The sequence below is a fragment of the Netta rufina genome (assembly GCF_964035555.1).
Source record: "Netta rufina genome assembly, chromosome: 14".
Taxonomy (NCBI): Eukaryota; Metazoa; Chordata; class Aves; order Anseriformes; family Anatidae; genus Netta; species Netta rufina.
In genome coordinates, this window is record NC_140137.1 from 20,089,233 (window position 1) to 20,115,689 (window position 26,457).

A 26,457-nucleotide genomic window follows, 5' to 3' on the forward strand; every position below is an offset into this window, starting at 1 on the left:
ACCAACTTCAGTAAAGGTATCGAAGCTGGTCTGTGCTCACCTGAATTTTCAATGGAAGTTTAGAAATAAAACTATCCTGTTGCAGTGCACATAACAAAAGGAAGAAAAGCAAATGAGACACGGTTGGGAACTTTGCTTGCACTTCACCAGTTTTCCTACGGCTTTCTTCCCCTGTTCAGGCGCAACAGGAGAAAAATACTTGCTGAAAGAATTCAGACGTATGTAATTTAAAACTTGTATTGAGGCAGGTCTTACAACTGAAAATAATCACACTGGCAGGAGCATAATAACCAAACATTTCCAACACAGCAATCAGGGCTGAAATAATGAGCAATGTTGACTCAAGCAGGGAATAGTAACCCTACTCCGCTGTTGAAGCTGAGCTTCATTTTTGTACAATGAAGCCTCTATCCCACAGAATTAAGCTGTGAAATAAACAGCACACGGGGCGTGCTTGCACCTCCCTTGATAAGATGCAAAGCAACTGGTTAACGAGACAAGGGTCTCTTCATAGCAACGAGGGCTATTTTGTTGTTCTGCCTTCCCTTATCGAAGGCTTAATCTCTAGAGACTGTAGAACAAATTCACAAGATGCTTCTGCTTCCAAGCTTGCATTTGTTTCTCCGTGATTTTCAAGATCAACATTCCCTTACATAGCATGATTCCTTAGTCTTCTGTAAAAGGTTTGCAGTCTACAGTCCCTTTCTCCTATGCACATTAAATTCTCTTTCCTCGATAAAACGGCACCAGCAAAGTTCAGGTAACAGCCACAGAATTCCGACGGCAATGAAGATAGGCTGCTCCAAGGAAACTACACAGATGCATTTTCTCCTGCAAAAGCAGAGAAATAGGTTTTAGAACATTTATTAGGAGGTAATCAATAGTCATTTGCTCTTGTCCTGAAGCTACTTAAAGAGTTGACCAAACATTCCCACCACGGATAAACCTTGAAGATACTACTCTTCAGGAGGAAATCTTTAGAAAGAAACAACATCTTATTTTACCAAGACTTCCACACTCATATATTCACGGAGAGGAGAGGACAAAAGACCGGACACAAGAGTTGTCTTACTGAATACTGTTTGAAACTTTCTGAATTATGTTAAGCCTAATGCAATAGTAGATCACTATTTTTCTTGAAAAGTCTATAAAAATTGCCTGCTATTTATAATGGAACAAAAAAAAAAAAAAAAAAAGTTTATTTGTAGAATTACAAAGACCACACTGTGCAATAGCTATCACAAGCTTTGAACAATTTTCCTCATCTGTAGACGGATGCTGCACTTACAATAGCTCATAAAGAGTGCAATCAACCACACTGCTCCTGAAGAAGAGTCTCCATTATTTTAATACCCTGAAAAAAAGCACAAATACATGCCAACTTTACACACAGTATAACTATTTCACACATTCAAAAGAACAGCCCCACGATATACCAGTAAAACCCTAAAAAGAACTGTGTTTTATGATCCTGTACTAGCTCAGTGTAGTTCTCTCTGCTGCCTGGATGGCACAAACAGCACTTACAACGCTGACTTCTCTGACAGGAACCTGGAGAAGACAAAAGACTCTTTGCAGCTTCCACATTTTCGCAAGGCAAGGCAGCATGAAGCCAGGGCACTCAGTTAGGAATGGGAATGAGAAATTCCTCTAAAATGGAAATACTGTCACTTGTATTCTTCACAGGCGATTGGGTCTGTGCAAATCAAAGCTCTACATATGAATATTTCTACTAATGCAGGAAAGAAATACTGAACACAGTCAAAAATACCATCAGAGGACCACAAGAGTGAATCTTTCTTCTAAAGGACTGATTTGTGAAGAGAAGAGGAACTGTCAAGCATTAAGCTGTTATTAAAGCAAAATTTAGGTTGATTCTAGGGTTTTTGTTTGTTTGTTTGTAGGAGTGGGGGGTGCAATGCAGGTCAGCCCGAGGTGCTTACCAACCAGCAACAACTGTTCGGGCACACTGCACTGCTGGCAACAGAGCAGCCATCAAAAAATCTGGGGGAGGCTTTGATGGTACCAAGTGCTCTTCCCATATCAGGGCTAAAAACTGCTCCACAGCAAAGTTCTTCCCTATTTTGAAATGAGCTCTTCAGTACAAAGTGAGACAGAAGCAGCTTCGCATCTGGTGGAAAAGCAAAACCAGTCACTGTAGTGAAGAAAATCCAGAACATCCCTTCCTCCCAAATGCCTTGTAGGACAGTTACAACCATTTGCCAGCCCTGCTTCTAATGTTTGGTCAGATCTTGCAGACGCAGCAAGCAAGCCTGGAGCTTACTTATAACCTCAGTGGGACTGAGGCTTACCCTAGGATGTTCTTTGTTTACCAAGATAAATGAAAAAGAGGGTTCTCAGTTGGAGCCATCATGACAGAAAACAACAAAAGAAAGACAACTTTCACAAATAGGTCAGGAGAACTTCTTTCCACATCTCCATGACAGATGGACAAGATCTGTCTACAAAAAGCAGCTCCTCTTCCATGGCTACCCTTCATAGAAGGCCATGAGCTGACTACCTCAGTCTATCAGTCTAAACCAGACGTGCCACTGTTTGCAGAATAAAGCACTAATTGACATAAGTGAGGACTGAGGTTTGCCTAGGGAATTTAAAAATGTTATTTATTGAATCAATTATGTTCACAGCGTGACAACTGCTTTTTCTTTTATTTCTCCTCGTAGCACTGCAGACTTTTAGGCAGAAAAGTGTTGAGGAAGAAAAGGGGAATGAGAGGGGAATCCATTAAATGAATAAAAATACGAAAGGGCAGGTACAACTCATTACCCAGTATCTTTTCAGCAAGGAATGACTAAATCAAAGCCTAATCAATATATTCCTTTCAACTGAAGTTCAAACACTTAAATCTCAGCCCCAGGAGATCAGGCTTAAAGGAGCTAAATTTACACTACTTAGAGTGCAATGATGCACTCGAAATGCAGAGCAAACATTGCCTACCCATTAAACTCTGCACCTCCACAGCTACAGCTTAAAAGCTTCTCTGATTGACAAGCCACAGAGTAGTTCCACTTTTCAAAGGTGGAGGAACTCCTCTGCTGTGAGGAGCCAACGTGCTGCAAGCATCTCCGTGCTTTTAGCGGGATCCCTGCAGCAGCCCGAAGCACCCACACCGCCGGAGCGCTGCGGCCTCCAGGTGACTGCTCCAGTGGGGCCGGTTTGATGCTGCTGACAGCACGCAGCACAGCAAACAGGGCACAGGACACAGCAGCTGGGCGACAGCATAGCTAGGGAAACGTGGAACGGCAGTCTGAGGAGCTTCCCACACCACGGACCTGTTGAAGAGCCGATGTTTGTATCCAGATATATGCCACGAGCCAAACTGGAACCGCAGCTGGGTGGGACAGAGAGCAGGCGTTATGTCTGCAATGTGCTCCACACCTCCACGAACACTCAGGTCTAAGCAAGAGGTTAAGTGATACGCAGGAAGGTGTAAGTGGCTTGTTTTAATCTGAAGGCAATGCACATTGCAGCGCACGGCCCATTTCCATTCCCAGCACAAAAGCAGGGAACGTTTTAATGGACTAACAGAAAATGTTCTGCTGCCTCTGAAAAGAGCACCTAATACCTTGCATTCTTGCTGTAACCATGACAAAATGTTTCAGCTAAATATTGTTATTTGAGCTCAGCTCCATTTACCAGACTACGTTACAGCCTTTCGTTCCTTTCCACCCCTTACATATTCAAGTAATGGAAAAGGAATCCAAAAAAGAAATCAGGAAGTGAAAATGACAGAAATGTTGCAACGTTTAAGAGGCAATGGATAAAACATATCAATACAACAAAAATGTATTGCTAGACATGCTCCTTCATTATGCAGCCTTAAAATCGCTCCTAACATTGCCGTTTGTACTGCTTAACACTAGCAGAGATCGCCGTAACTTGGAGAAGGATGGGACGATCGGGTCGTGTTTCAAGCTCTGAACACCACACACACACCAGCTGACTGCTGGCCTCCAGCACCCCCCGGCAGGAGGCTTCCTGCAGCCTTTACTCACCCGCTGCAGAGCGATTCCCCTTCCAAAGGGAGCCAGAGCCCACGCCAACAGGCCCAGAGCAGGCTGTCCTGGCAGCTGGGGTTTACTGGCGTATCTGCTCAGACTTTGAAATTGTTCAGGAGGAAAGTTTTATTGGCCATTATCTGGGTGCGTATCGTTCATTAATAGCCTTTCTGAACAGGCAAGAAAATAAAAAAAAAAGCATAAATGCTGCAATTTCCACCAAAACACACCATGACTTCTACAATCAAGAGCAGGGAAGGGGAATTTTATCTTTTTTGTTTTGTTCATGGTTGGAATAAAGTAAGAGAAATATAAAAACATCACGGTTGTTCTGTCATGCATTAAAAAAAAACACTACAGAATAGGCTCATGTCAATAACAAACAACGGTTAAAAAGATCTGCCTTTCGCATCCAAGGATAGCTCTATTAATCACAACTTTGCCCTCTCACTCTGTAACACAGAGATATTTAACATTGATTGTGTGAATATATGAGTTTTCTGGTATTCATTCACAAAGTTTAATATTACCACAGTATTTTCTCCTGCTCTCCAGGTAGCTCACTCTTCTCCCTTTCCTCTGCCCCACACGGGTTGCTGCCTCCCACTGCTTTCTTACACCCTTGCATCACAGGGATGGAGAAGCACACTGCTGTCAGGATGGAGGAGATAAAGCAGGAATAATGCTTTGGCTTTGGAAGCAACATCCTTACTTTTCCCAACCAGGTGTACCAGGGGCAAGAAAAGCACCTGTTCGATCAGACCGTTAGGAAGGATGTAAATCAGGCTCCAAAGATAAGAAGTAAACCAGCCACAATGGGAGCCCGGAGAACGTTTATCAGGCAGTGTCACTCACGCGACATTTCTTTTATACCTTGATATAATACCTTTGCATTGCTGTTTATTACATTTGGGTAAAATGTGTCTCAAAATTACTCTCTAGCCAAGCCACAAAAGAAATCCTACCTAACAGCTCAGAAGAAATGAAATGCATACACGCAGCTGTTGCCACAGGGAGACTGACGTTGTAGAGGAAAAAAAAATACCAGGCAAGTCTGTAGATGTGTACCAGACACCCGTTTGTGTTTTTCAGAGCTCTGCAGACATAGCCAAAATTGTTAAAGGGTTTCTAACGCAGCACTGAGATATGCTGTGAGCTCGTTTGTCTCATCTGCGAGCTCTGCACTGCCCTAAGCTTGCAGGATGGGTTTCATTACCCAGCCATCGCTCCATTGCTTCCACCAGCACAGTTGTCTGCTTTTCCTTTTTTTTTTTCTCCACTTTAAAAAGCAACAAAGATCTTACAGTTATCAAGAATAAGCAAAGGAATAAATGGTCATGCTGTGGTTTGAACTACATTTCCATCCACGGCTCCTGGGGCACAGACTCCAACGTCAGGAGGGAGAGGCTGAGCTGCCAGCCCCCCGCACTGCCCGCGGGGACTCCCCCAGCGCTGCTCGGGGAAGGGCTGAGGCTGCTGCGACACTGTGTGCTCACACACCCGCTGAAGCAAAGGGAGGAAACACGGGACACTGGTATGGACACAGTAAAATAAAAAATAAAAATAAATACATTTTTAAAATAGAACTTTAAACACTACTAACTGCTTGGTCCGCATGAAAAATTAAAGAATGGCATAAGGCATGATCTGGCTTTGGACTTCTAAGTATACCTGAACAACAAATTTCTCCAATAGATAACTTAAAAATAATAAAAATAATGGGATAACGGTAGGTGTAGGTTCATTATAGTCTCGCACACATGAGATTCATAAGCCCAGCTGTGAAACTGCCATGTTTTCAGGCTCGAACATATGCTTTCACTCATCTGAAACAATATACAAACTGTGTGGGAGGCAAAAAATATCTCATTTACATCAAAAGGGTTTAACTAAATACTCCTTTCAGCTACTCCTCTTGCTCCTTTTTCAGCAGGTACGAATTTTAAACATTTTATTCACCACAGCCTGAACCCCCAAATCTATCCAAGTCACAAATATCCCAAACCAGGATTGCCGTGTAACTGCATTTCCCAGCGAGCGCTACAGGAGACACTGCCGTTAAAACCAGTTTATCAATATGACACGGCTCCCAGAAACTGAGGCCTTTGAACGCTAATTCCTCTGGGATGCACTACTGGATAGCTTTTATCCTCTTTCATAATTCTTGCTGAAAGACAGAACTATTGAAGTATACAGAACTGCTACAGGGAGATTGACTGTGGCTATTGTAAATACATCAAGCTGCCAAAAAAAAAATCTAATGTTACTGGAGAAAAATGTGTGACATGATATAAATTCATGTTGGCTATTTTTGACTATTTCAGTGTGAAGGTGCTATAGAACCTAAAATTATTATTACAGTATTAGCTGGTACAATAAGACATTAGGAAGAAAAACTGTTTCAATGCCTCAGGGAAATCAGGAATAAGAATGAATTACAGAAATTGATACAGACACATATACCATGCTTTAAAATGTATTTGAAATAAAACTATTACCATAATAAAACTAAATCCATTTCTGTTCTGCTTGTTCTCTGTAGGCAAAAGAAAAGGTCAAATATTTTTTCAACAATTACAAGATGTTAGGAATCCAGGCTTAAAACACCAACTTAGCTTTAATCCCAGACAATGCGGTGATTTGGAAACATTTTGAATATGACTCCAGGAAGAAGCTCAGGCAGTAAATAAACCTACCTTCTTCACGCCTTGCTTTAAGAATGACTGAGCGAAAGCTTCCAACACACGGTTGAGCAAACCGGCCCCCGTAACCGATATTCTGCCTTTCTGGGTGAAGTCTGTCCTACGAAACAGGAACACGACACCAACTTGTTTCTCCGCCTACTTAGTAATCAAACATAAATCTTATAACGTTTTTGTCTTGACTCCCAAGCAAGGCATCACGCCGTCCCCCCACGCTGTGTACAGGCTCTGGGAGGCGCAGGCACGGAGCAGCACGAGGCGCGTGCCAGTCGCGGCTCTCGGACCAGCTCAGATGGGAGCTGCTGCAGGTGCCGGGAGCAGCAGCGCCAGCCAGGACTGGGCCAGCGAGGTGCTGTACCCTACGGGCAACAGACCGAGGCTTCTAAGTCATGGGAGCCTACCACAGAAACAGCAAACAAAGCTTGTGCGATCCTGCGGGTCCTCAGGACATCGAGCTAGACAGAGGCAGTGACAGCGGGGGGAAGAGGTCCGACGTGGACACCTTCCCACTCCCACCACAGCAGCACTCGCCTGAGCCCAGCACCACCGATGCCCCCAGCGGGCCACAGCCACTTTTTATACATGCAAGCCATCAGGAAGACAAACACACGGCGCTCAAGTGAAGGAGCTGGTGCAGATGAGGAGCCTCCCCCTGGCACAGGACGGACGTCAGCAGTGAATGCTGGGCACCCCTGGACCTGGCTGTGCTGGCTGGGACTGATCCATTAATTTTGCTGTTTCACCATTCTCGGAGACCAAAAAGGGCAGCTCAAGGAAAATATCGATCTGAGATTGATTTCTGTAGCACACAGCTGGCAATGCTGCTTCGTTACAGCACAGTCACAGGGTGAAGTCTATTAATGAGACCCAACTACTAAATTATTGACTAGTTAAGTACGACAAATTTGGTCTAATTGTTTTCGTGATGGGAGTTTAATTAAAGCGTCTTTAGCGATATTGTTCAGGTGGTGTCAGGGAGGGTCCCCAAAGCCTGCAAGGCTTTCAAAACATCCAGCGCCTGGCCCTTCACGAGGGGCAGCTTTTGTGTGGGAGATCCTTAACCCCGCTCTGTGGTGCAGGGCACCGCGCACACATCGCACGCCAGGTAACCCTCACTGCCCTCCCACGGCAGAGCGCCCGTTTCGCCAGCAGTGCTCGCTGCATCTGATGCCCGAGGAGGGGCACGGGGGGCCCTGCAGCAGCGCACAGCCTGCTCCAGGGGCTGTGTCACTGCTGAGGCTGCCCCGTGCTGCTGGCAGCCCAGCTGCACAGCCGGGTTTGGAGTTCTCTGCTTTCCCGAGTGCCAGTCTGCCTCAGGGTCAGAGCAAGCAGCAGTGCCTGCCTCTGTGGGCAGCTCTCCTGCATGGGGAGGCAGAAACACGCCGAGGACAGCATCTTTCCTAATCTGGAGCAGGCCTGAAAACAGGGCGGGGGGCTCTGACCGAGTGTCTGCACCAGCAGCACCAACACCTACAGCTGCAAGGCCGTGCTGGTGCAGGGGAAGGTGCGTCCTCCCCGGAGGGAGCCGTGGGACAGGCTCCATCCCTCTGCAAGGACAGGGGGGCTCAGCAAACTTCTGAAACACCGTGACTTAAAAACCAAGAGGAACATATCCTTGAACAGCAAAGACCCAGCACTGGGCTTTCAAAACTGCTTGAACCCCCAAAACTGAATTTTGTTTGAAGTTGTGGGTTTCTTTCTTTAGCATCCTGAGAGCTCTCAGAAGCCAGGCAGACCTTGCTGGACAGCCCTGCCACACTTCCCAGGAACATCACACGGCAAAAGTAAAGACTAATTACAGTGGACACCAGAGCACAGTAAAAACTAATGGGGTTGACATCAGCTAGAAACAGATCTATTTTTAAAGGCAGTTGCATGTATTACATAGCTGCTCGTTTCACTGCTGCAGGAATTAGAAATTCCACTCCTACCCCGTCATAAACATGCATTAAGACATTTTTGTGCTCCACTCAGCACAAACACAAGTCTATCTTTCTCGCAGGCAAAGTCCCATGCCAGCTTACACCTTTGGGTCATGGTGGGCCAAACACCAGAGAAAGAAAATTGTTTGGGAGCAAGAGCGCTCCGTGCCAACGACTGGCAAGCAGGAGGTAGCTGATAATTTTTAAACTGCTAGCCAAGCATCTGCTGGTAGACATGAGAGCAAAGTGAATGCTCTGGCTGTGCCTGCTGTGCAGAAACAGCGGGGCAGCCTTCTATGACTGCAGAGGAGCACATGGAAAATTAATTTCCAACAATTATTTGTGCTCTGGCCAGAGAACCTAGCCCAGCATCTGAAGGAGCCAGCGGAAAGCCACAGAACATTTATAGTAGCTGCTTTAAACGCAGTCAAGACTCAGCAAAGAATTGTTATTCAGACCCTTCCAAGCATTCAAAAGGCAACAGAAAACACTTTTTGGGCCAGGGGACCACAGCAGCCTGGAGCAGGCACACAGGCACTCACCAGTTTGGGTTTTCCAAGCTCTCCCTGAAGACAGACTCCTCGCTCAGGGACGCATACTGTGTCCATGTGAGACAGTGAGTTTTCATAGACATATTTCTTTTCTGCATATTAAGCCATGATTCCTCTTCCAGGTAGATGTCGGGCACTTTTAAGGCACTGACCTGCAAGTAAAAGAATTGGAGAGCTTTGAAAAAAGAAAATAAATAAATAAATAAATAAATAAAAGACAGAAAAAAAAGCATTTTAAGAGGGTAGAAGCACTTCTCAGTACCTGGCATACACTTGTAGCCTCAGGGGGTAAGACTGAGGACCACGGAGGAGGGGACATCAGCTCTGGCTCACGCTGACGAGCAGAGCCAACCTCCTCAGCACGCACTGGAGGCCATGCAAAAGCTCCAAAATTCCTGGGGATTGCTCAGCCCCCAGCCGGACTCGCAGGACTGCTCGGCACCAAGTTACCTGATCGTTCGTGTCCCCTGCCCTGCTGCCAACGGCTCCCTCACAGCCGGGGGGACAGAGCCCACTCCCATGGGGTTACCTGCGAGCCGCCCCCCGGGGCCACGGGGACGGGGGGGCCACGGGCACTGCCCCCCTGCACGCCCCTGGCAGCCCTGCCCCAGCCGCCTCCTCTAGAGCCCACTCAACCTGCGAGGCTTTTATCTGGCAACGTGGGCTGCGGAAGGGATGGAAATCTCACCATCGGCTTATTTTACATTCTGCATGTATAGGGCAATGATATGTTCTCCTTGGCGGATGAGGCTTGGAAGAGACAAACACATGTTTAGAGGCAAAAACACACAGAGTCTTCAGAGTACCAGGAAAAAGAGCTATGTATACTTTGAAGCATGCAGGCCTTGAAAAACAGTTATTTACCCATGCACGAACATAAACATACTTTTCTGTATACAGGCTGTATGCTGCCAGATACTCTGCAACAAACAAATAATAAATCGAGGTTAGTCCTCTCCCACAAACTGTGAGGAAAGGACTGCTCTCACCAGGCACGGGACTGAAACACCACGGGACTGCACACCCCGGGTCCTTGCATTTCCTACAGCCTTTAAGGACTCGCACCTTATCCTCCTTACAGGGACTCAGCGATGCCATGTTTAACTTGTAACATGCCAGAGGCACACTGAGCATTATTTTAATTCCCTCTGAGTTTCCTTTCAGAGTGGCTTTTCGTTAGAGACAACGGCCCAGCGTGGTCCAAGTCATGGATCAGACATCCGACAGGAGCTCAAGCAGTTACCTTCCTCAGGATCTCAGGAATTACATTCTTGCACGTTGCAATTCTCCTCCGGTAAACAATCCCTGTAGACAAATCTGTTGGTAAAAGCCAAGCAGAAGGGAAGAGTTACGGCAGCAGATATTACCATTTTTCAAAAAAAAAAGAAAAAAGTAGTTGCAAGACTTCACAGACAGCAAATGTGCAAGCAGAAATGTTGGCAAATTAGCAATGCAGTAGGGTTTTTATTTATTTACTTTTTTTTTTTGTTTTCTAAGTATAACAGAGTACGCCTGCTGCTTGCCAGACAGGGCTGTAAGCAAGGCTGCTACGGGCACTGCCTCAGGAGGGATCAGCACCCAGCATTGCACCCAGGCACCCTCACAGAGCGTGGCACAAACACCTCCCTGTGCCCGCCCCGGTGATCCCGGGCGGCCAAGCCCCGCAGCAGGCAGTGCCAGGCCGGTCCTGGTGCCGGTGGCAGCCTTCAGGGCCCGTCCCGGTCCTGCCCTGTCCCGCAGCACGCCGCTGGCTGGGGCGAGGGAAGCGCTCAGGCCCCTGAGCTGCCGGGCCAACACGCAGCCTGAAGCTTCCCTTTATTTCTACCCTCGCCCCGATTTATATTCTCGAGCTCGTTCTCCGGGCAGACGTACTGCACACATGATTTGCAGAGCCGCCGTGTCTCCTTACGCATTTATTTTTGCATTGAATTGGAGCAGTGACAAGGACAAAACTATCTATTAGGAAACAAATTACAGTTATTTACCATCTCAGAAAATGGCTGGCTTTTAGAACCACTTTGCCTTTTAATATTTAATGACCCAGATCAAGAACAGAAACCTCGGGATAGTACCACACGAGAACCCAACTGGCAGGCAGCCCAGGTTAAAGACTTGTCAGAGATAGAAGAGTGTGTTCTCAAACAGCATTTGGTTGGGTCCGTGAAATGAAAACTTCATGGGGTTTGGTTTTCAGGACTGGAACAAACACATCACATAAATAATACGAAGCATCTCCATGCAACAGAGAGCAGAAAAGCATCTCCAAGATGAGTGGTTTACTCCCTTCGATAAAAATGCCAGGGCAGCACTAATGTTCTGTTTGCTTTAATTTCAGAGCAACCTCACTGAGGGCCACCGCTAACCCTGAGCTGCAAGGCAGAAGACATCTCCAAAAGTACGACAAAGAGCAGCCACAAGCACTTGGGACTAAGACTTAAGAGTCAACAGGTTCTTACTTCTTTCCAAATGAGAATTCGATCACTAATCCAGTATTTAGAAGAAGGGAATAATTACTGTGCAAAGTCCTACGGTATTTGATTCCCACGTGGTGGCACAACAGTTTAATACCTCACAGGCACGTTACTTGAAGTGCCTGACTGCAAACACATCTTGCAACCTCAGCAATGGGAAACAGCCCGTGCAGGACCACCAGACCTCATCTGCTAACCATGCTCCGACCTGAGCACATTTATTTGCCCGTCACTACGACTGGGAAGTGGTAGTGCCTAACTCTTGGTGTTCCAGGAACCCTGATAAGGGGCAGACTGAGGGTCCGGGTTCACCGGCTGACTGCCTGCACCCTACAGGGCCACCGTGCAGGTGGCTGGGCCCTGGAACTGCCTCGCCATGCGGTGGGACAGTGACACGTCTCCCGGGCAGGGACCTGCACAGCAAGGCAGGGAAGTGCTTGCAGAGCGCCTGAGGCCTGACCCCAGCGCTCACCGTGCTCAATTCCAGCTGCCTTACCCCTGGTCTGCAGAGCACTACGGCTGGAAATTGTCACAGAAGTGGCAGGGAACCGCACAGCAGCAGAACGTGCTGCAGGAAAAGCAGGCAAGCCATCTCTGACAGCCTCAGATTACGCTGAAAATCCAAATGCTTAATCCAGCTAAAACACATGCTTGTGGGGGCAGGTTAAATATTTTCTCAGTCTCACTTATGCCTAGGAGTCCTGCATGCTGGATGTGTGCAGTGCCCAGCTGCTACTGAAATAAAGCTGTTCAATAGTTAACACTGAAGGTTATGAGAAGCGTTAGTTAGCTTTTTAAGAAAAGTCAGGCAGCTTACCTGTTTTCTCTTCCACTGTTTCTACAGCCATGACGTGTTTGTCCATGGGACTGGGGTACTGGGATAAAAATGCACAGAGTAAACATTACTGCTCGCCACGTGGGTAACAGCACAGGGCTGCCTGCCACGCGGAGAGCCGAACGCAGTCGCATCGCTTCTCTCAACAGGCACAGGATGCTTCGCATCAACAGCCTGCAGACTCCATTCGGATCAGGAAGAATTTGGTAAGACCAGCTTAGTAAGATTAGAAGAGAAATGAGAGGGACAGGGCTACAAGGACCTTACTTCCACTGCACAAAGCGATCAACACTCAGGTCAATCACAAAATCTAAAATGTAAAGCACGAGAAAATTTATTGAACTCAAATAATGCTGAAAAGTTACCGTAACATCCATGGTAAAAAAAAATGCCAGGCTGGAGACATGCTGAACACCAAATTAAAATCAGCATTGAACATAGTAGGGAGCTTCAGAAAAGGTGGAGAAATTGCATTTTAAGACCAAATCAATTTGGGTAATGCAATTACGATGTGTAACCACGGGTGCTCCAAAATCCTGACGAGATCTTTGGTTCTGGGCCAAAAAGGTCGACAACTCAGAGCAGGCTGCTCTACAACCCAGCTCTCCTGCTTCTCACTGCAGAACAAAAGTTGACTCTAAAAGCGCAAGGTTTTCAAGTCCTGTTCTGCACAGGAGCTGGAGCCTTCCCCACAACACGCTGCTGTGAAGTGGCAGTACTGGCGTAATTGCATTATCAACGTAACTCACGCTGTAAGGCCCAACCGTGCGAAACACAGAACCATTTCCATAAATCTTTCACTAAATAGCAGGCTCTATTACCCGAGTACTTAAACAGACATAGACTCAATCTCCTACACGGCTCAGAAAAAGAAATAACATGAGAGGCCCACAAGCAGATGTAGCGGCTTGGAGAGCCTGCCAGGCACAGAGCAGCCCTGCCAGCCGCAGCCTCCCTGCGCAGCCCCACTCCCTAAAGCTGCGGGCAGGGCACAGCGAGCCCCAGCCCTGCCGTACCCGCTCCTCACAGGGCTGCCCCCACACCCCGGGCACCATGCCCAGCGCCACTGAGGGCTTTGGAGCCCCCGCTGCTCATCCACGGCGGTCATTCATGCAGTTCCAATGAGTTCCCTCAGTAAATTGCCTTCCTGTGCTTCCCCAGTGCCTTGAGGGTTGAGGTTGGCAGGGACCCCAGGGTGTCTCAGGCAGGGCCACCCAGGACCACATCCAGACAGGTCCCGAACACCTCCGAGGAGGAGGGAGACTCCCGATGTGCTCACTTTAGAGACGTCTGTCCCTCCGTCGCTCTAAAAAGACCCCAAACAAATCATCAACAGCAGAAGCTATGAAGCTGACTGTCCTTAAAATACTCTTTTTTTTCTTTTTTTTCTTTTTTTTTTTTTTGTGACTGCCAGCCGTGTGTTTCCCAAAGATGCTGAGTCCGTTTTAGAGACTTAGTGCACAAACGTGGCGCCCGCAAGCAGCATTTCCAAAGCTGAGTCCCACAGCCAGAAAATCCCTCCGCATTTTCAGCACGGGGAGTATCTGAGCAGTCACCACACTTATTGCCACATTTCGCTGCTTACTGAAATTGAAGCTTTCCATTCCCTATTTGCAAAAATGTGACAATTAAAAAGGGAGTAATTCCTGTGCCCCTACTCGGTCTTCCTGCAAATGTATTGATTGTTTTCTACGAGTACCAACACAGAATTGATTCCATCAGTCATTACTCTGAATCCAGGGAATTAAGACCCTACATATCCTTCCTAACTGGAATGCATCAGATCATTTATCAAAAGCAGCAGTTTCTAACCACAGTGGTGTTTCTTAGAAGTTATTTGAGGGAAATAGTAGACCTTTAAAAGCAGCACTGTGTTTAGCAGCAGAGAGAAATCACTGCAGTTACACATAATGATTTGTACAAAAATGAAGTATTTCAAAGCAATGAAGGGCTGGTTTTACATGCAAGATCAAATGGAGCCCACATAAATCAAAATGACAGCTTCAAAGACTTGCGAAAAATAATATTTAAATTCATATATATTCTGATTCTTTCTTTTCCAACAGCAAGGAAATGAAGCGGTGACACTGCGAAATCAGCTAAACCTTTCCACATTCCTCCACTTTATTACTGGGTCGGAAAGGTGGTGGTTGTGAATAAACGTGAATTAAAAAAAAATTCTAGCAAACCCACTGCGTAGATTACTTACTGCAATGAAAATCAATACATGCATAGGCCTCTCACATCCGGATACATTTATTTCAAATACAAATCAATCTGTCACACTTGAACTGAGCCTGAGTTACTGCTCGTGGGCTCAGCCTGAGGTGTCACCTCAGCCACCACGTGTCCACCTCACTCAGCACGTCCCTGAGGAAGGATGGAGCTGGGCCACTACCTGCCCTTTGCCACCAGGAGCTACGGCAGGGCTTAGACATGTGGGCAGCATCTGCAGGGCTTCACGACTGCCATGCGCTGCAGGACTTGGATCCTGTGTCTCAAGAAATGCATGACACAGGCAAAAGGTTTTCCAGGGTATTTGTGAACTGACGTACAAGTATATACCTCAGTATCTGAGGTAGAAGGCTGTCCGTCTGATGACCACTGATTTATCAAAGTGGAGGAAGCATTCTGCGGTCAGGGCACATTTTTAGAGAGGCTGGGTGAAAACTTTGCTGCGGAGGGCAGCAGTGCTTTAAACTGAACCTGAGAGGTGTGTAAGGGGGACGAGGATTGCAGGGGGTGAGGAACAAAACACACCAACGCCTTCCAGAGTCAGAGTGATCCTCTTGACTTCTGTGATCAATCGAGAGAGGTCATAAGATGCAGTCAATACAGAAAATGCCCCAGTACAGGCAATACGTGGGACTTCTGCAAGCCAGGAGATGACTTGACACAAACATGCCCTTGAGGAACCCTGACTGTGGCCTTCTCTGAGAGCAAGCCCCGTTGCACCTTCCCACCCTACCGCAACATAACAACACTCAGTGGTTCAACTCGCAGGACCCTGACAGAAAGAACAGGATCGGGAGCACTGAAAATCAACTTTAACTATAGGATTTATGAGTAACTAAACCAATCCTTCAATCATACTGAATTCCTGGTTGAAAGCAAGTGATGCGCTTTGCTGGCACATACAAACAAGGATTATTTTAACCTCCCTGCTCTGTGCCTCTGGCTGTCATAATCAGCCTCACTGTTCACCTCCAACTGCCCTTCTTAAGTCACACAGAAGTATACTACAGAATACAATTCTATGTGTATTTCTACTCTGGTTCGTATCTTTCACAATGAAAAGCACTAACCCTGCTTCTCTTCTGAGGCTACCTCCCAAACACTCACAAAAACCAGCAAAAGATGCCTCCTGCCTTTTCTTCTCCAAGTTCATTCAAAGCTTTCAAATTAATATTTCAAAGCACATCCATTAGTCAGCCATAGCGTGGCAGTCTAAACTACATGGTGAGTAAATTTGACTACCCAAGCTTGCCAACTATACAGCTCAGGCTTTCTGCAGCAGGACAAAAAAGATTTTCTTTTGCCATTTCTTTTTTTCTGTTTTTAAAGGAAACCTTAAATGCATCTTTCTAAAGTCCTGTGCTAGGACAAGAAAAGAACATCTGTAGATGATTAAGAGAAACAGAAGAGAAATAGAAAGATTCCAGACAAAGCATTTTTACGCAAAATTCTGCAAAGAAATTTTGAATTTTTCCTTTGTAAGAGTTCCACACAAAACATATTTGGTCCTCATTACAGGCCAAGGCACCACCACAGGGATTCGGTTCCCCTTTATAATGAGCCGAACACCAGAAAAAATGAGGCAGTCAATTAAAAAAACCACGCCACATCTTTTAGAGCTGTGTGTACCTGGTCAGTCATTATCCCGCGAAACTGACAACGCAGGCAGGAAGCTGACCCCACTGAGACCACCGGCAAAAGCCTGGTGACCTCAGCAAGTTTCAACGCAGTCTTCAAAAGCTTTCAGCACTAAAAGCTTGTTATTTCTTGGATGAAAAGCCTTGTGCTCCTACCACGAGCCATAAAACCGATCCCATTGTTAATGGCCTGACAGTTTCAGCGCAGAGCTCCTTGCCAGGAGGCGGCTGTGCCCACGGCAGGCAGGCTGTGAGGAGCTCGCTGCCGGCCGTCACCCAGCGCTGCTGGGCCGGGGCTGCTCCCCCGGGGCTCGGGCTCTGCTCTGCCAGGGGTGGACACGCTCCCGGCTCCCCTTGGCATCGGCTCCGCCACAGCCCAGCCACTGCTAGCGGGCACCTGGGAGCCGGCACCTGCCCACGGCACGGGCACGGGCATGGACATGGACACAGCCTTCCTCGCCTGCACGCTGGCTACAACAAGGGCGAATTCAGCCCAAAGTCAGCATTTGTGCAGACTTCTTGTCCTGACGAGAACGGTCACAAACCCCCGGGGCTCTGTGTCAAGGAAACACCCCGCGCTATCCCCACACTGTCCCATTCACTTCTGTGGTTAATGTTTAAACACCTGTGGCCAGACCAACCGTCATGGGGCCCGCTCCTGTTTTCCACTTTGGTGTTCCCAAAAACTGGTCGCAGCAGGAGGGCAAAAGCCCAGCACCAGTTTTTCATGAGGATTCCACCTCACCCCTACTTCTGTGCTACTGTTCAAGGAAAGCACCAGCAGGAAGGGCAGCCCTGATGCACGGCGCAGAGGCCGGGTCTGAGAGCAGCGTGCACAGGGAGCGTGCAGGGGGCAGCTGCAGGGGGCAGCCCCGCACGGAGCAGCCCCGCACGGAGCGCTGCCCGCTGCCCCCTGCCCGCTGCCCCCTGCCCCGCCGCCCCCTGCCCCGCACAGCGCTCCCCGCACGCCCACCCGAGCCCCGAGCCGCGATGGGGCCGGGCACTGCCCGCTGCGAGGCGCTGCAGCCCCGCGGCGGCCGCGGTTACCTTGCGGAGGTAGCTGGCCACCACCTGCTCGAAGGGGTAGCGGTACACGCGGTGCACCTCCACCGTCACCCCCATGGCGGGGCCCGGCCCGCCACGGCCCGGCCGCCCCTTCCTGCCCCGCCCGCGGGCCCGCCCCGCACCGCCACCATCTTGCGGGGCCGGCCCCGGGGCAGACCCGGGAGGGACGGAGCAGCCCGTGAGGAACCGCAGCGCTCGTTGGAGGCACCGGCACCTGCCCCGGGCCCCCCTGCGGCCGGGAAGGCGCTGCCCCGACGGGGGTGGCTGGAGGACAATGAACACGCTGCCTAAACGCGTGTGTGCGCCTGGTTTTACTGTAAACGTGCAAGTGTCGGGCAGCAGCACTGCCTGATCGCCTCCTTCTTATCCGAGGCTGGCGAACTTCTAAACGAGAGCGGCAGCGACCAAACGGGCCCGCCGGGGGGGAGCTGCTGGCTGGGTGCACACAGAGCCTGGCGGAGAAACGAAGCAAATCCAGCATCGGCTACATTTGTGTTTATTTGTAATTAAACCCTTGGACCCACTGAAAATTTCAGTAGGAGACACATGGAAGTCTAAGAGCTAAAAGGGCGTTATTTCTAGTGATTTCAGTACTGGGGAGAAGTTTTATAGCCTCCCGTAGAGAAGGAGAAACTTGGCCGTAAACCGCCCTGCCAAGGCGTGCAGCCTCAGCACCGAGAACGCGCGAGCAGCCTCTTAACTCCTCAGTCTCAGCGGTAATATGCAAGTGAAGGCTGCATTACCATTACTCATGAATATGAAATGTAATGATTTAAGGCTATGGGGAGGGAGGAAAGAAAAAAAAAAAAAAAAAAAAAGAAGTTTCCCCCGTTTGCCTCCACCTTTTGAAGCCCTTGTGTTCTGCACCACCAGTGGCAGCCTGCAAAGTATTCAGCATCATTGCTTCACCTCAACTAATTAGAGTTTACCTCTTGCAGATTACGACATGGGATTAATATTAAGCAACAAAAATCCTGCTCACCACCAGCCTGATCCTGAAAAGTGCTGAGCATTGGAGAGGGGAATTTTAGTTCAGCACTTCCTCATAAGTAGGCCAAAAACTCATTAACTTCTATTTATAATAATAAATTACTGTGCATTTTTATAGCTCCAGATTTGGGAAGAGTTTTCAGTTTTCCCCCATAAATCAGACCCCACAGGAATCACCGTGTCCATAAAAGCAGATGTAAGAATCAGTAAAATCTTCGGGAAACACTTGTGATACTGCAAGGCAAGTTCAGAGTTAATCGCAAAAGATGGTGTAATGTTAAAATGTTCAGCAAATTAAAACCCAGAGGAGGCACCACTCTGGTTCTGCCCTGCTGTCATACAAACACACTTCACACCCGGACTGTTAACGACGTGCCCAACCTGCGCCTACTGCTGCTGCTTTTTGTTGTGCTACCACAGTGCCTGCTGGGGGGATCCAGCTGCACCAAGGGGCAGTGCCAGCAGACCCAGGCCAAGCTGATGCAGGAGACATTTACGCAGATCTTGTCATGTAGCAGCCTGGATATGTTCACCCCACAGGGCTACAAGCAGCATGTTTGCAAAGCAGGGTCTGGGCTGATTAAAAAGCTGGACAGATGTGTGTAACAAACAAGAGGAACAGTTGGTAGCAGAGGTGCTGTGTTCACATTACGGTGAGACGTGTGTAAGGCACCTTTCTCATCTTTAAAAAACTTTCTGTTAGAGCGAGGCTGCTTGAAGATGAAATAATTCAAAGTTCTTCACAAAGTATCGGTGCAGTGCTTGTGGACTGCTGCAGCTCTGGTCATGCAGCACAGATCTGGCAGGGCTGCACACCACTTTCATTGCAAGCTGGGCATCGGAGAGCCCTGTAGGACTCTCTGAATCTGTTTGCTAGCATTGAAAACTTGCTTCCATGGCACAGCGAGCAAGGAGCAGAGCCTGATCCTTTACACTGGGAACAAGCGTGTTCAGCATCTCCTTCCTGCAACAGAAAGATCACAAACAAAATCTGTACTCAAGATCAGACATCACAGTCAGTAACAGCTGAAAGCAGGAGATTCTCTCCTCTGGTCTTTAAAGCAATCGTGGTTCCTGACGCCACTCTGCCAATAGCATTTGGTTCTCTATAGCAAGATCTCCAAGGTAAAGGCTCCTGTGTGTCTGGGGACGATTTGTGGATACTTCTACAAAATGGAAAGTTAATGTGGCTGGGTTTGAAACACAATACTTTGAAATTCAGCTTTTCTTCTCTTGCAAGGGTCTGCATAGCTCCCCATCTTCCTGTCGTTTCTTAATGTGGCCTTTTTACCAGCTCTGTGTTAAGCCACGCTTCCTTCCCTTGTGCACTGCTCCTCACCCTCTGCCCCCCCAGTCCCCCAGCATTGACACACGCGCGGCTTCTCTCAGGCTTCGCCTTGTGCCTGCAACGTGCCCCAGGGCTGCCAGCCTCTTTCAAATCCCAGCTTAAATTCACTACTTCCACAGAGCCCAGGAGTGCTTGAATATCTGCAGCAGGGAGCACGTACCCGGGCACAGGCTCACCATTTTGGTGTCAGTTCAGTGGCCTGCATCATTCCTGTGCCACGGTGCTGCCTTACCCAGCAGAACAGAATGAGGCTTAACTAAGACATGGGAGTTGGTGCTGGGTATGCTTTACATCGTGCCTACATGGTAATCTGACAGGCCAAATTAGCTGACTTCTCAGGAGAATAACCTTCCTGTGGTTTGGTCATCTCATTGATTATTTGTATTACCAGTGCATAAAGAATCCAAAACTATTCTGGAAAAAAAATATCCACAGTCTTGGTTCTTTCAGATTTTACTCATTGTTCCCAAATATCTCAGACAAGCAATTCTCTCAGTAGATGGGATGAATCTTACCTTTGATGTCAAAGCCCTCTTTCTGAAAATTATGTTTATTTCAATACTGACAAAGGACAAAAAGGCTGCTTAGCTTCTCAGGGTTGTTCTCACTTTTCACGGGGACTTTACGTAAGTGAGCCCCAAGCAAGGCTCATGGCTGCAGAGCATCCAAGGCAACCTGCATTATGCACAGGAGGTTGGTTTCAGGTTGGCAAATTTGTAATGCTTGGTATTTACCCTGCATGACAACATTGTTTTGTGGGATCAAATTATGGTCAGACTAATTGGGATTCTGACCAACAAAGACTAACCCGTGAGAAAATAAGGGGAAGACACAATCCTATTTCAGCTGATATTAAAATTTTAGCCTCAGGCAGTCTCAGCCACACGGCAGCTGTGTTTAGCCTTGTCAGGCTGGAGAAACTCAGGCCTGCTCTTATTCCGCTGGGAGAGAGTGAAGAAAGATGGACCTAAGCCAAACTACATAAATGTCAGCGATCTCCGAGGGAAACATCAAGTGGGAGACATGAGGACACTGGAAACAGAGCAGCTGTCCCCAGAGTGCAAACCGTGCTGCAGTACTGATTAGTTATCTCCATGTTGGAAGAGGAACAAAGTGATGCTTTTAATCCAAATGTAGTTGAAGTGTTAGATACAGACATGGATGGGGCTTGGATGGGAATATTGAGCTGTTTGACTGGGGCTGCAAGACCCAAAAGCCTTGGGGAACAAAAGCAATTTTGTTTATATATGCACTTACCTGCATATGCTGGTTGCAGGCAACCTTTCTCTCCACCTCTTTTTTATGTCCAGTGCCAATTCTGTCCTTCCTTTCGTGGTATATGAAGGCCCAGTCATTTATTCCCTCAGTCTGGATGATTCTTCTCATGAGCTCTTTCTGGTCCATTGGTGCACGGATGATTTTCAGGTTATTTGTGTAGATGATGATCTTACCAAAATCTATGACAGGGGAAGCCTGTAGAAGGATCTTAATCAATGCCCTGCCCGTATGAATACACTGCAAGCACTGCCGACCCCTGGGTTCCCAGAAGAATTTCCCTTTTCCCTCCTGCCTGGCCGCCCCTAGGCTGGCTCTGCCCCACAGGCCAGCTTCCCATAGCCCTCCAGAGCACGGTGCACACAGGGGCACAGGGGAGGAGAGATGGAAAGACAGGCCATTAACGCTGGCAAAGTGGTCAGATGATTAAAAAAAAAAAAAAAAAAAAAAAAAAAAAAAAAAAGCTCATTTTCTAATGTTCTAATGTTAAATTTTGATCCTAGCAGCCAGGCTAAATACCCATCCATGGGGAAACTCGAATTTGCATTCTTTTCTAATTATTTTTAAACTAACCTTGATCTGGTCAAACACATTTTGAAAGCAGCATTTTGCTTACCTGGTCCCTCTTTCCCTTAGCATTTTACCAGGTATCATATGGCAGTTGCCATAGCCTATTGCTTTACACACTCTTCATATTTCACTCTGTATAAGTGTCTGTCAAGAAGTGATGCAAAAGGAGATGCTCTCCTAAGAAAATGCCGTGACAGACTCCCACCATCCAGCGCAGGTTGGCTGATGGCTCTGCTGGCAGCCGGGCACCTACTGCTTTGCACCAGCAGAGGCATGGAGGGGCAGCGAGCTCAAACCCTGCCCGTTGGCGGAGGGCTTTAAACACCTCGTATTTCTTATGCAGACGTGGTGTCTCCAAATACTGAGCGCATGTTGATACAAAACAAAACAGATATTGGATAGCATGATTACTCAAAGTACTTACGGTTAGGGAGACTAGGGAATAGAGATGAGTATTACCCAAGAATGCAGAACAAATTAATGGTATAGATAGGATCACATAAGTGCTCTGTCTTTGGGCAAAAGACATTCGTAGTGGTTTGATATTTTTGGTTAAACTAGATGCCCGGCGTATCAACTAAACATACTTCAAGTATCAGCGGTCTGGTGTTCCTACATGCAACTCTGAAACTTTGATTAGCACCAATAGACTTTTAATGTATTTAAACTAAGACATAAAATGCTTTCTAAAGCACTCCCAAGTCCCTTTAGTTGTGGTCAAAGTGTCTATTCAAGAGACCACAGCAGATGACGGTACGACTTTCTGTGTGTTTCAGCTGTTGGCGTACTCAAATTTCTCCCTGGAGACATTCTTAATTCTTGACCTTTCTGCTAGCAACTGGGGCAGTACCACCAAGCAGCCAGTGTAGGACTGGGATGGTGTCTGCAAGGGGTGTCCTGGGCAAAGGACAGACCAGCCTCTGAATAACAACTGCTCGTCGTTCAATCTGAACTGGATTTGAGATGGGGTATCTGCCAGGGAAAGGCCTGGTATATTGATTGAACAAGCTAGCTACCTGTTGCTGTCTTCCTTTTTATCATTTTTTTCTGAGCAGACCCACCTTGAATTTCACAAATCTGCTGATTACATCAATCTATCAATAACACACTTCATTTGGAGTTTTTGTTTCCGGATAACGTGGTTTTTAGCAGCAGCACCAATACACCACGCTGTTACATGGGTTGTTTGGCTGGCACACAGAGGTTTCATAAAAACAAATGGCAGTAAAAAATAACAGAAGTTTCATTTGACTGGACAAGAAAATGAACATAATCCCCGTATATGAATCAATTTAACATATTACATGTGTACTTGCTTTTTATTATGGCTAAAAGGACACTTCTATATCAGTGGTGTTAATTAGATGTTAATAACGTATCCAGTGAAACTAAGGTGGGATTTTCAGAGCGGGTGTAGGGCAATTCTGAGTTTCCAGAGGATGCCCATGACTCGCTCTGAGGCTCACAGGTAGGCTGCCAGGGGCACTAACCTTTTTGCCAGCTCAAATCATGCAACTTTTATGTTTAAAATATAACTAATTAAGATAATATTCACCTTACTTTTGACTGCTCTCGATGCGTTAGGATTACTCTGCATAGAAACACAGGGAAATGCTGCATCTCACTACAGAACAGGCAGAAGCCGGGGCTGGGCGTTACTCACCCTGCAGTGGCCGGCACTGGGGGGGCAGTTGCTGAGGAGAGGCGAGGTGCTGGCGAGGCTGTATTTCTGATCCTCTTTGAATATGCTGATCCGCTGGGCACTCAGCTTGGCTGGCGGGCACAGCCTGCCTTCTGCCGCGTCCCCCGCCGTGCACGGGCGGTTGCCCAGCTCGAAGCTGTGCCGGAGGAAACGCCGGGACTGCTCTTTGGCCGGGGGCTCCAGCTCCTGCCCGTCCTCGTAGACTTGTTTCAGCACTCGACCGCTGTAGGATGATGATATTTTGAACCTCACTTTGCGGGGCCTTCCCTCGTGCCTTTGGTTGAGCTTCTTCTGGTGCTCATCCATGATTATGATTTCAAGTCGCAGGTCCTGGAGATCAACTGGAGGAGCTTTGGGCCCAAAAGAAAACTCTCCGCAGCTTCCCCCGGACACACCATGTATAATTCAAGGTTGCTAGTAGTTCCTCTCATCTTACGGCAAAACCGACACCACTGTATTAAATATTGATAGATATTCACAAAGAGAAAATATCTGTGGTGCTGAAATAGAAGGCAAGTTTTGCTGAACTCTGCTGAATGGTGGACAGGCTGGCCTACGAAATGAGAAATGGAGTTACCGTGGGGAGGAGAGGATTAAATGGGAAGCCCTGCCTGTGTTCTGCAGCCATGGAAATGTTTCTGCCGTGTCCTGTGATAAGAACTATCCCAAATACACCATCCCCGCAGCTTTTCACCGTTTTCTGACAAGGTGAAAATTTAAAAAGACAAGTTCACAGAAAAAGCAATCCAGCTTCACAAATAGCAATTGTGAATAATTCCTCTTCCATTCTTGCTCGGAAACCCAGAGAGTACAAAGCTCCATTTCATTTTAATCCAAATGTGTTTCTCTACAGGTTGGTGGAGATCTAATTAAGATTTTCTCTCTCTTTAGCTTTCAATCCCTATTTGTAATTCTTGCTGGCTTTCCAGGCCTTTTGACCGTTCTGGTTCGCTTTTAATTTCCGAAAGCCAGCCGCCTCCTGAGAGAGGCCAGCGGCACAGCCCCTGCTCCTCACAGCCCCGTGCACCAGGAGCACCCCCGTGGCCGCCCCACTGGGTCACTGCTCTGCCCAGGGACAAGCAGCACGGGGCTGCGGGGGCCCAGCTGCTGGGCAGGGAGCTCTGAGCCGTGCTGAGGGCAGACGGCCTCCTCCAGCACCCCGGGGGGTTCACAGCTCCCCGGCCTCCTCCAGCACCCCGTGGGGCCGCATTTCCCTGGTGCTGGTGCAGCCGCATGCCCCACGCACAGCTCCCCTCTGAGCTCACAGGAGCCCCCCGCCTGCAGCTGACACCCTGCTGCTGAAGGAGGTGCTCGGTCACCGTGCCCCTCTCCTTCTGAGAGGAAAAACGAAGAGTGCTTCGTGCAACATGCACCCAAAAAGCAACTGCTGGCCAGCTTTTAAAGATCTTCTAATACCTGGTTTTATCAGGTACACACAGCAAGATTTCAAATCTCTTCCTTCAAATGCCAACGCTTCATTTAATTCCTGTTCATGACACACTAGGCAGGCCGTTCAGAAGCGTGTTTGTTGTTAAACACGGAGCACACGCTCGGCCCTTGGAAGAAGCCTGCTGCAGCAGCCCTCCTGTGCCGGCCGGGCCGTGCTGGGGCAGCCTCGGGTGCCTGGGGCTGTGCGAGGGGTGCGCTCTGCAGAGAGAACCTGCACGAACCTGCCCGTGTAAACACACAGCCCCGGACACACCCTGTGCATTTCCAAAACATTTCTGTAATGTTCACGTCAGGCTGCCGTCCTATCTCAAACGGGAGGATCTCACTTTATAAGAACACGTTGATTTGCATTAATCAAGCTCAGCTCTTTCTGCATTTACTCGAGAAGCTTGATCCACCCCTTTCTCTTACATGTCCTGCGTGAACCAGGCCTCGGCATCACTGCTTTTCAAAGGCACACCAGCAGTCTTAATTGACACAAATCACACTTTGTAAGATAGCTTAATTGGTGTTCATTTTCTTTTGATTAAGGGAACAATCAAACAGGAAAAGAAGTTGAAAGCAGCAATGAGAGCACCACAGTCACAAGCTACATTTGCTAGACGAGCAAAGTGGCTTCCAGTACACACAGTTACTTACAGGTGCTGTCACAACACAGCAAACCTACCACGGCCCTGTAATTTTCGTGTGAGAACAATCCCATCCTTGGAGCAGTATCACACAGCTTTCCTCTGGCTCCAAGCCGCCTGCGGCTGCCTGGGCCGCGCTCCCCAACCTTCCCACCCCGCGTGTGCCCAGCTGGGGCTTTCCAGGCAGAGGTTTTGATGCCGCATCAGCCTCGCTCCTGCAGGGGAGCACCGCAGCGTGCTGAGGGAGGCAGCGCTCGGCACGGAGCCGGGAGCAGGGCAGGGATGGGACGGGACGGAGCACAGCGGGACTCGCTCAGCAGCGCTCGCTCTGCTCTCCTGCATCAGCCCGGGCTTGTCTCCCGCAGCCAGTCAGTCCTCACCAAAGATGTAACAGCGATTTTGCATACAGCAGTGAAATCATTGTTTCGTGATCTGGGTTATCACCGCACTGTGCTTTACTTCAGCCTTTTTTCCAATGAATTCTAATGACATCTGTCTTTCAAGCATGCACCCTGTCTTCATCCTCCTCTCCACGTCAAGAGACATTAACTGATTGTTGGAAGCGTGCTGGCTTTGCAGAACAAAGAGATGGACAGCCCTTGCCCTAAGGAGTGTAACATGCTGGTTTAGATCTATTGCAACAAGGCCGGGTATGTACAAACTAGGACAGATAGAAAAGCAAGAGCGAACTGCCCTGCAACAATGCGAGGACATGTTTCCACCTGCACATTTCGCTGAAAAATGTTTTGTTGTGCTTTGCCCATTTTTACTTCCTTACAGCAAGCACTGCAGTGCCCGTCCTTGTGCAAGCACCGGGCAGGCAACATGCAGGGATGTGGAAAGGCCTCACAGCTTCAGCTGCTGCAGTGCCGGAACACCGCAGCCCTGCCCCACTGGTCGCATTACTCTAAGCACAACATCGGCTCCTTACAGTAAGGCAGAGAGGGGACACGAAAGGGCCTGAGCCAGCTTTGGCAGACACAAAGAGAGGCCAGAGGGCTATGGAGCAGGCAGGCATGGAGCAGAGGGCAGGGCAGATAGGAAGGAAGCAAAGGAG

At 48.1% G+C, this 26,457-nt stretch overlaps 2 protein-coding genes across 5 annotated transcripts; both read right to left on the reverse strand.

Moving 5' to 3' along the window:
- Window positions 1-249: 249 nt before the first annotated feature.
- PRELID2 (PRELI domain containing 2) lies at window positions 250-17,510 on the reverse strand. 4 transcript variants are annotated; one of them, XM_084295164.1, is made up of 7 exons: window positions 17,420-17,510; window positions 12,483-12,540; window positions 10,438-10,511; window positions 9,186-9,346; window positions 6,716-6,821; window positions 1,289-1,354; window positions 702-831 (listed from the first exon to the last, which is right to left on the reverse strand). In XM_084295164.1, exons 1-6 carry the CDS (start codon window positions 17,492-17,494, stop codon window positions 1,310-1,312), a joined length of 519 nt encoding a protein of 172 aa, XP_084151290.1. In that variant the 5' UTR covers window positions 17,495-17,510; the 3' UTR covers window positions 702-831; window positions 1,289-1,309. The 4 variants fall into 4 exon arrangements, with proteins under 4 accessions (XP_084151289.1, XP_084151292.1, XP_084151290.1 ...); XM_084295165.1 differs by lacking the exons at window positions 702-831; window positions 1,289-1,354 and adding exons at window positions 4,121-4,189; window positions 6,518-6,555; XM_084295163.1 differs by lacking the exon at window positions 1,289-1,354 and having other exon boundaries at window positions 250-831.
- Window positions 17,511-19,211: 1,701 nt separating this feature from the next.
- GRXCR2 (glutaredoxin and cysteine rich domain containing 2) lies at window positions 19,212-23,691 on the reverse strand (the record flags this gene model as incomplete). The annotated part of the gene is made up of 3 exons (XM_084295546.1): window positions 23,284-23,691; window positions 21,033-21,248; window positions 19,212-19,391 (listed from the first exon to the last, which is right to left on the reverse strand). Exons 1-3 carry the CDS (start codon window positions 23,626-23,628, stop codon window positions 19,212-19,214), a joined length of 741 nt encoding a protein of 246 aa, XP_084151672.1. The 5' UTR covers window positions 23,629-23,691.
- Between the last annotated feature and the right edge of the window lie 2,766 nt (window positions 23,692-26,457).

Bases quoted from the DNA above. Each gene is read 5' to 3' on its own strand.
- PRELID2 (XM_084295163.1), bottom strand. From the start codon at position 17,494: ATGGGGGTGACGGTGGAGGTGCACCGCGTGTACCGCTACCCCTTCGAG. The intron at 10,512-12,482 runs GTAAGCTGCCTG...TTTTACCAACAG, and splicing joins AACAGTGGAAGAGAAAACAG to ATTTGTCTACAGGGATTGTT. The intron at 9,347-10,437 runs GTAACTGCTTGA...TTTTACTTGCAG, and splicing joins TTCCTGAGATCCTGAGGAAG to GTCAGTGCCTTAAAAGTGCC.